The sequence below is a fragment of the Humulus lupulus genome, unplaced genomic scaffold (assembly GCF_963169125.1).
Source record: "Humulus lupulus unplaced genomic scaffold, drHumLupu1.1 SCAFFOLD_29, whole genome shotgun sequence".
Taxonomy (NCBI): domain Eukaryota; kingdom Viridiplantae; phylum Streptophyta; class Magnoliopsida; order Rosales; family Cannabaceae; genus Humulus; species Humulus lupulus.
The window spans coordinates 182460-192871 of record NW_026908861.1 but is presented as its reverse complement, the minus strand read 5'-3'; the positions used below and the strand labels follow the sequence as shown (position 1 = coordinate 192871).

Below are 10412 nucleotides of genomic sequence, written 5' to 3'. Positions count from 1 at the left end.
AATATGTTATCTAAAATTATTATGTCTTCAACAGATTGACCTACAAATCATATTTCAATGTGAAAAATATAACATTGTATTTAATACTACAAAGAGTTTTACATTAAGTTAAAATACTATTTTAATTAATTATCATATATTATGGCTTTATTTTTATAAAATTCATTATATTTAGCCTCTGTTTTTGGGGAAACATTTTTTTTTCAATAAACTAATTTTTTTATACTTAATAAAATTTTAATTGTTTTTTAAACACATTAATTTTTTTTTTTATAATTCAAACAACATTTTCCACAAGTAGGTTTTTGTTGACAATTTCCAAATCCCAAGGCCAATTTTTTTAATTAACAGATTGGCTATAGCATAATTTCTTTTACTATAAACTAATTTCGTTTCATTAGTTAGATTAATTTATCCTTTAGTCCAATCACTAAAAATGTTAGACTAGTTAATGCTTTATAGTTTATTATACTACTATACAATTAAAAATGGTAAAATTTTGCTATTTAATATTTTTTTATATATTCATTATTTGTACAATGTTTCACTATGAATTCTGACTGTTTTTTCTTTGCTTCTTATGGAATGCGGCAAAATTAACTAGACCCAAATGGTAAGTATTTTCTGTATAATTCAATAATAATTAATTTTTATTTATTTATTTAAGAATTATTCATTTTTTAATTTACATATATGTCTATAAACAGGTCCTATGTACTTCAATGGAATTTATCATCTATTTTATCAATACAATCCATGGGGAGCAGAATGGGGCAATATTGTTTGGGCACATTCAGTATCCAAAGATATGATCAACTGGGAATCTCTTGAACCTGCTGTTCTTCCTGGTAACAAGCCTGTCATCATGTACACATGTATTTTTCTACAATATATACGAGTAAATAACTATTTGGTACTTTGTGTTTTATCGAAATACTGTTTTACCTAGTACAAATCAAAATACATTTACTAAATATGTAAAATTTTAATTTACAACCGAGTCTTTATTTCGATAAAACAGAGAGTATCAAATAAATATTTATCCTATTTATAATTATATCAATAAAAAATAGTAGAAAGTGATTATGTGATAGTGTCGATATCCATTTTGTTTCAACACTTGGTTTTATTTTAGTAGAATTTTTCTTTTGCGATACATGGGAAACTTGTTAGCTATCTATTTTGGTGTATTTGTTTATGTATATTGCGTTCTTGTAATAATGTTGCTCATGGATTAGCAGTAAATATGCACGAGTTTACATGGTCCACTATGTATTGTCACTAATTAATATACATAATATGTACTAATTAGTATATCATAACACTAGTCATGAAATTGTCACTATTGCAGGTATTGATCTTACTATTAGACAACTCCAAAACTATGCCATACCTAAAAATGTGTCTGATCTATACCTTCGAGAATGGATCAAACCAGACAACAACCCAATAGCAGTGCCAGACAAAAGTGAAAACGCTAGTGCTTTTCGTGACCCAACAACTGCTTGGAAAGGTGGAGATGGTCACTGGAGAATAGTGGTTGGAGGCAAAAGAAATCATAGAGGGATGGCACATTTGTATAGAAGCAAAGACTTTAAGAATTGGATCAAAGCTAGACACCCTCTGCACTCAGTCCCACATACTGGCATGTGAGAATGTCCTGATTTTTACCCAGTTTCACTCTCTGGCAGCAAAACTGGTTTGGACACTTCTGCTATGGGACAAAATATTAAACATGTATTCAAAGTTAGTCTTGACCTTACCAGGTATGAGTACTATACCATTGGTACTTATCTTCCTAATAAAGATAGGTATGTCCTTGATAATACCTCTATTGATGGCTGGGCTAGTTTGAGATATGATTATGGAAATTTCTACGCCTCAAAGACATTTTATGATCCTCTTAAGATGAGAAGGATTTTGTGGGGTTGGGCCAATGAGTCTGATACTAAGGATGATGATGTAGCTAAAGGATGGGTTGGAATCCAGGTATATATATATATATTTACATATTGAATCTCACTAGTTATATAAGAGTTCATTTATATACTTTTTTTTGATCTTGTGCCATTAATTTTTTTTTTCCACTAGTTAATCCCAAGGACAGTGTGGCTTGATCCTAATGGAAAACAATTGTTACAATGGCCTATTGAAGAGATTGAAACCTTAAGAGATCAAAAGGTTGAATTAAACAATCTGAAACTTCAGAAAGGAGATGTTACTGAAATCAAAGGAATAACTGCGGCTCAGGTATGACAAAAATCATTGTTATTATTATTTCATAATTTTTGAAAATTTTAGAGTTTTTTCTCTATCGGAAAAATGACTTATTTTTTAAAATTATTTTCCATTCTAGCATATTTTTAATAATTCTTTACAAAATAAACAGCTGGTCGAAAAATTCAAATAGAAAGCTAGTCGAAAAATTATATATATTTTTGTTACAGACTGATGTAGATGTTGTCTTTTCATTTCCAAGTTTGGCCAAAGCCGAGAAATTAGACTTAAGTTGGGATAATGCAGAAGAACTCTATGCAGAAAAGGAATCACAAGTTGAAGGTGGTATTGGACCATTTGGACTACTTACATTAGCTTATAAAAATCTAGAGGAATATACTCCTGTGTTCTTCAGAATATATTTAGAGGACCAGAAAAGAATGTAGTTCTTATGTGTTCTGATGCATCAAGGTTTGTTTTTCAAATCACATTTATTATTAATTATAATAATTATGCATATAATTATTTTAATATTTGTTTTGGTTGATTTTGGTATGCAGCTCTTCTTTATCACCTGACTTATATAAGCCATCATTTGCTGGATTTGTAGATGTTGACATAACTGATAAAAAAACTTTCTCTTAGAAGTTTGGTAAGTTAATAATTTATATTGAGATTGTTTTAATTAGCTTAATTATAATACATTAGTTAGGGCCTCTTGGAAAAATGACCTATTTTTAAAGTCATTTTATACTCTAGTCTAGTTTTAATAATTCTTTGCAAAATGACCTCTCATAATTTAGACAGATGGTCAAAAAATTTAAACAGCTGGTTGAATATTTTAGACATCTGGTCGAAAAATTTAGATAACTGGTCGAATTTTGGACAGATGTCATTTTGCAAAAAATTATCAAAAGTAGGAAAAGTGCAAAATCACTTAAAAAAAGAGGCTATTTTCACCAATTTCTCTTTAATTGTTGTATTTTTTTTGAATTGTATGCATGCAGATTGATCATTCTGTTATTGAAAGCTTTGGAGAAAAGGGAAAAGCATGCATCACATCTAGAGTTTATCCAAGTTTGGCCATTGGAAATGATGCACATTTGTATGTATTTAACAATGGAAGTGAGACTGTGACTATAAAGAATCTTCATGCATGGAGTATGAAACGACCAATAGTCATGAACTAAAATTTAGAAATAAGTATTTTATTAGAAAATTTAGTTTTAGTCTTACTTTTTTTTCTTTTTCGAATTTTAACAGTTTTAGATGTTTATTTCTAGTTTTTTGGCTTTAGATTTACAACTGGTTTTTGGAGAATTTGTATGCATTAATAATGGCTGGCTTTAGTTAATAAACAGTTTGATTTCATTTTCTCGAATATATTCTGTTACACAATAATTAGCATATTTTTTATTTTTTTTTATCTTTAATAACAGAGATGATAAATCAACATCTTAAAACTTTATCATGGTCCAAAGAGTGATCATTAATTATCTAAATATTGCTCTTTATTGTTCATGAAATTTATAAGAAAAAGTTGTCATAGTTGGCCGAGTTAATTGACTCAGCTAGCTTTGTATCATCACTGTTATATACTTTTCAATGATTCATTGAATAGATAAAAGGATTATAAAATGAAGATGATATCATCAATTTCTTGGAGATGATATCCTTTACAAAATGAAGTCTAGCATTCACATGTTTCGTCCTCTCATAAAACATGTTATTCTTAGACAAATAAATAGTACTTTGGAAGTCACAAAATACAACATTCTTACCTTGCTCAAATCCAAGTTCACTAGCAAATCATTTAAGCCAAGTTCGTTCCTTTACAGTTAAGGCAATGCATTAAGCTTCTTTGCTTGACAAAGCCACCACATGCTTCAAACTTGATTTCCAGCTGATAGTATTGTTAGGATTAATGCCTTTTAAAACATATGCATTGAAGAATGTTTTATGAAATAAATAATTGAAATGAATTTTTTTACAATTGTTTATTATTATTATTATATGAATTTAAGAAAATTTCCAAACCTCCTGCTGGTTCACAAGACATGGCAACACTTTAGTCTATTCTCTAAAGACATTCCTTTTAAATAAAAAGAAATCAATTTTATAAATACGTATTTGTTGAGTGATATTCTCCAAGATGAATGTGCCAGTCGTGTAATAAATTTCACTGTGTCGGATTCAAATGATATAGAAATTTTAAAGCTTTTCGAACAAGCTCTACCTCGAGTGGGTGATATAATTTCAAATCAATAGAATTACATAAATTCAAACATTTTTAATACATATAATCGAGGGGATGTATATATATATATATATATATTTATATATGCCTAGTCTATACTCTTTTGATCTCATTAATCTGAATTTATCTTTAAAGTTCAAGGTACACATTTAGCCAAATCAATGTAAAAAATACTCAAATAACAAAAAGATACATTTATTTATTTCTTATATAAAATACCATATCCATATAAAGTATTTTACTAGAAAAAAAAAAAAAAGAAATACAAATGATAACATGCTATATATAGCTGAAAATAGACTAGCTAGTACACATATATATCTTAAAGAAAATTTAATGAACAATCACTAAATCTTTGTTCTTCTCTTTCTAGTTCTCTCGTCCAGGGGAATAGATTATTAATTTCTACAGCTCTCCAAGATGAGATCTCCAAAAATGAATCTATGATAACGAAGATGAAATATATTAATATTTCATTAATTAATTGTTTTTTAAGAAAATACAAGAGAATTCATAATTAGGATGATTATTTGAATAATAAGTAGAATATACAATAGATTTAAATAGTTTAAGGAATCATTATATCCATATTTTGTAATAAAAAGAAGAAAGCAAAAGTACGAACCATTTAGCATTGAAGTATCTCTTCAATTTAGAAACTCTAACGTTTATCATCACATAAAGCCAATCTTCAAATTTATTTAAGCACCGAAAATAAGCAAGTCTCCGATAAAAGCTTAGGAACGAAGCTCCACAAACTCCAATAAAACCAAGAGCAAATCCAAATTCAAGACCAATGAAAAACCATGACATATCAAACCATTCTTGACGGAGTTCATTGTAGTTTTTAATGTCATGATTTCTAGAAATTGCATGATCTCCAGGGCATTCAGTCAAAAGAGGAAGTCCGCATAATCCAAAATTTTCACCATATGAAGAAGTACTAAAACTTTGCAATTGAGTACCTGTGGGGATCTTTCCTGACAAATGATTAAATGATAGATTCAAGTATGCCAAGAAAGATAATTCTGCCAAGCCAGTAGGAATTTTTCCACTAAAATTGTTATGAGACAAATCTAGTGATTCTAGTCCACTTAAATTCCCAATAATCTGAGGTATGACTCCACCCAAACTATTTTTTGACAAGTTCAACTGATTTAGTCCCACAAGATAAGTCAACTCCATAGGAATCTCTCCAATCAATTTATTACTTGAAATATCAATGACTCTAAATAAATCCAAATTTTGTATATGCTCATATTCCTTTCCTTTCCATGTTAGCGACGTCTCAATTGATCCAATTAAATGACGACTATGATATTCTTCAGATTTCTTCGCTATGGATGTGAAATTATTTATACAAGATGGGATAGCGCCATAAATCTTATTATGGGAAATGTCCAATATCTGAATATATTGTAGACGACATAGACTTGATGGTATTTTTCCATAAAAATGATTAGACTTTAGTTGCAAAACAACCAAATCTGTTAGTATTTCCCCAATCCACTTTGGTATAGTTCCACCCAAGCTGTTCTCTCCAACATCTAGAATTGACAATTGTGTACAATTCTTCATGGATGATGGTAAAGTTCCTGACAAGTTATTTTTCCTCAAACCTAGTGCCCAAATTCTATACAAGGAAGCTATTGAGCTTGGTATCACACCAGACAACCTATTGTTGTTCAAATTGAGATATCTCAAATTTCGTAATAAATGGAACAAACAGTTTGGAATGCTTCCAAATAACTGGTTATTAGAAAGATCAAGATACCACGTTGTTCCATCAATTTGATCGCAGAAGAGAGGCTCAAAACATGTGAGAGTATTATTGGAAAGATCTAATCTACTTGCTTTGAGAAGAAGATTTGGTGGGATACATCCATGAAATTTGTTAGAGCTTAAATCCACGTGTGGAGACTTATTATTAGATTCCAATAGACTATTTGGCAAGGTGTTGTTGATAAGATTGGAAGATAAATCCAAATAAGCTAAATTGGAAGTCATATTGAAAAACCATTCAGGAATGACATCAGATATTCCAGAACTAGATAAATCAATATGTGAAATATTTGACTGTGTTTGAAGCCAAGAAGGAAACTGTGGTCCTATCATGCAAGATCTCAAATTGATAGATTGGAGTTGAAAAGGAGGAACCCATGTGATATTTGTTTTCAAAGTTAAAGAGTTGGAAGATAAGTCAAGTTGTTTCAATTTGGAGAGTTTCTCAAGGTGTGTTTCAGAGACAAATCCAATGAAAGAATTATTGGAAATGTCTAATAACTCAAGACTAGAGAGCTTGCCGATACTCTCAGGTAAAGTATCATTGAACTTATTGTATGACACATCCAACTCTCTCAAGTACGAAAATCTTGACAAATCTCTAGGCAGTGGTCCAATTAGTCTATTATGAGACAAATCAAGAATTTGTAATGAGTTGTTATTGCAGTTAAGGAGGTTTTCCAAGATATCAATGATGGTGGAATTGAATTCATTATTAGACAAAGCTAATACTTGAAGCCTGCAAAGACCCCCTATAGATTTCGGTACTTGAATCAATGAGTTGTTATTGAATTCAATTATTTTACCCAAATTTAAATGCCATTTGAAACTAATAGAGTGACTAAGGTCAAGAATACGTAACTTGGTGAGGTTTCCAAGTTCTGAAGGAATATTTCCAGTTATAGAATTATGTGAAAAATCAAGATATTGGAGATTTGTGAAGGCTCCTATAAACTTTGGAATTTTAGTGAAATGATTGTAACTAAGATCCAAATACTCCAAATATTGGAGCTGGACCAAAGAGGCACTAATTTCACCGGAAAAAGGATGCCAACTAAAACCACCATTATCATGGTAGGTAATATTAGGATCAAGATGAAGCATGATAATATGATTGGTCAAGTTATCGCACCTGATTCCTTTCCATGTGCAGCAATCTTTGTTGTTGCTTGTCCAAGATTGTAAGGCATCATCAGGATCAACAAGGGCTTGCTTGAAGGTGAGAAGAGCTTGTCTCTCTGTTTCTATACAATAGGGCTGTCTTTGATGAGAAACCCCATATGCATGCGGAGTACTGGCTAGCAAGAGCAAAAGCATTACAATCATCATATTGAGAATTCAAAGTGATTAATAGTTATATTATAAGCAATGTCTAAATGCCTCACATTGATCTAACTATACATATATATATATATATAGAAGATAAATAAATACAAATTTATATTCTTCTCTCCTTGAATTATCACTGCCCACCCACACACATTAAATAACAACGTGTTATTTGGTTCAGTTGATAAGAAATTTCACAAAGGAAGATTCAACGATTGAAGCTTGAAATTTAAAAATTCAATTAATCTTTTTTTTTTTCAATTATTTTTGATGTTTACAATTATTTTAAATTCTTTTACGAACTCCAAAATATTGATTAAAGAAAATTGTTATTAGTATTCAAAATTATATCTGAAGTTTCTTATATATATTTTTTGTTATATAACAAATTCACAAAGTAATTCTTTTTAATAAATTAACTAAAACATCTTGTAATTTTAGCTATGAACATATATTTATTTTCTAGATATAAGTGTCTTTTTCTTTTAAGATAAGTTATATTCCAATATTCAAAATTATGAAACAAATAAAAGTATTAAACTTCCAGCGTGTTGCTTGGTTTTAAGAGGGTAAGCTGCTTCACCTCTCATTTTCTTCTATTTATTTTGGAAAAAAAATATATCACTTTAGATAATATCCCAAACCTCTAGCGTGTTGCTTGGGTTTCAAAATAAGTCAACATCATTTACATTAAATTTTAATTACAAATAAAATAATTTTACATTAATTCAGATGGTTTAGGATGTTTTTATGACTTAACAAGTCATTTATATATTCATTTTAAAAAATATATAAATAAAGTGACAATAAGGCATAATCAAATATTAACCTACATATACAACATAAGGTTTTAGTTTCTAATGTATCGGTTTATTGGATAATATAATAATTTCAATTACAAGTAAAATAATTTTACATTTAGATGGTTTAGGATGTTTTACTAAAATATCATCATATTATAAATTCAGATCTGCATTGAACTTTTTTCCCATTCTTTTTTATTAATTATTGAAAGGGACAAATTTGTGCTTTGATATAAATATATATATATATATTTCATTGTCAATTATTTAATATTACAAACTAATTTGAGCATGTTGCTTGGTGTAAAGGCAAGTCAATATCGTTTACATTAAATAAAATATTATTTTTTTAAAAATTATATTTTTTTTTGTCTATTATTGTTACGACTAAAAGTAGCATTTAGTCACAAAACTTTTATTACACTCAGAGCAACTCCAACCATGAACACTAAAATGGTGTTGAACCAACATCAAAATGAGGTAATTTTAACACTATATTATTTTCCAATCCAACCATAATACTAAAAATTATACCAAAAAATATATTCAACATTATTATATTCTCCACAAAGTACACATTATATCATTATATTATTTTATCTTACAAATTAAATAATATACATATATTTATATATATATAATATTAATATAAAACACAAAAACCAAAAAAAAAAATTGTCGTGGTGAACAATGTCACATCAATAATGTTGTGGCACTGTTCATATACACTATTTTGTAGTCCTATTGGAGTGATATATGGTGTAGGATCAACACTAAATTGGTGTTTTGCAGTCCCATTGGAGTTGGCCTCAACCAATTCTGGTGCTTGAAGTTAGGGACGAGCAACATTCAAATCAATCCAATTGCACTGAACCAATCAAATTCAATCCAAATACAAAAAAAAAAAAAAATAGATATCTAATTACAATTGGAATGGATTTGAATAAATGGATTAGATTTGATTGGATTTGATTGAATTTGAATAAGTGAATTTGATTGGATTGAATTAAATTTGAATAAATGGATTGGATAGAGATGTAAACGGGCGAGGACAAGTTTGTGCTTTAATATTTATAATGGATTGGTGTTTTGCAGTGCCATTCAATCCCATTTTTTTATTATTTATTGAAAGGGACAAGTTTGTACTTTAACATGTATATATATTCCATTGTCAACCGTGTTCCATACTCAAAATAAATTCCACTATTTTTATATATAGAAGTTATTAAGTAGTTTGAAGTAGTCACACTTCAATTATTTAATATTCCAAACTAATTTGAGCGTGTTGCTTGGTGTAAAGTCAAGTCAATATCTTTTACATTAAATATGGTGAGTATATTTTTGTATATTATTTATTTAAATAAAAGATCATTTTAAAAAAATTATATATTTTTTTTGTCTCTATTATTGTTATGACTAAAAGTAACATTTAGTCACAAAATTTTTATTACACTGAACCAATTTTGGTGCTTGAAATTAGGATGGACAACATTCAAATCAATCTAATTACACTGATCAATCAAATTACAAAAAAATAGATATCCAATTACAATTGGAATAAATTTGAATAAATAGATTGGATTAAATTTGAATAAATGGATTGGATAAGGATGTAAGCGTGGCGGGGCAAAGTTGAGAATGACTTCCCCCATCTCCGCCCTGCCTCGGGGCCCCATGGGGTACCTGTTTAAAAAATAATTATTTTTTTTCTAAAATTGATAAAATAAATTAAGATAGTTAAACTTTTTAATATAAAATAATTAAAAAAATAATAAATTAAACCAATAAGAAATATATGTTTTTATATAAATTATTTTATTATATTTTTATTAATATTTATATTAAAAATAAATTATTATAAAATTACAATGTAAACGTGGCGGTATTGGGACGGGGGTCATGTCCCCCATGGGGAACCTATCCCGTGGGTTAAATTAACATCCCTAGATCGGATGGCAGATGACATTGTCAAAATCCAATTAAAAACTAATCGAATCCAATTACATATAATATATATTAACAAA

The 10412-nt window shown here is 28.8% G+C and overlaps 1 protein-coding gene and 1 pseudogene across 2 annotated transcripts; one reads left to right on the top strand and one right to left on the bottom strand.

Annotated features, from left to right (window-relative positions):
* The first annotated feature begins 712 nt into the window (after positions 1–712).
* Positions 713–3747, top strand: LOC133812405 (beta-fructofuranosidase, insoluble isoenzyme 1-like; annotated as a pseudogene).
* An 828-nt stretch (positions 3748–4575) lies between these two features.
* LOC133812403 (receptor-like protein EIX2) lies at positions 4576–7682 on the bottom strand. 2 transcript variants are annotated; one of them, XR_009883862.1, is made up of 2 exons: positions 7389–7682; positions 4576–4915 (listed from the first exon to the last, which is right to left on the bottom strand). XR_009883862.1 is itself a non-coding variant. In XM_062246299.1 (2 exons), coding segments are annotated over exons 1-2 (2262 nt in total). In that variant the 5' UTR covers positions 7361–7379; the 3' UTR covers positions 4576–4914. The 2 variants fall into 2 exon arrangements, 1 of the variants encoding a protein (XP_062102283.1); XM_062246299.1 differs by lacking the exon at positions 7389–7682 and adding an exon at positions 5100–7379.
* Between the last annotated feature and the right edge of the window lie 2730 nt (positions 7683–10412).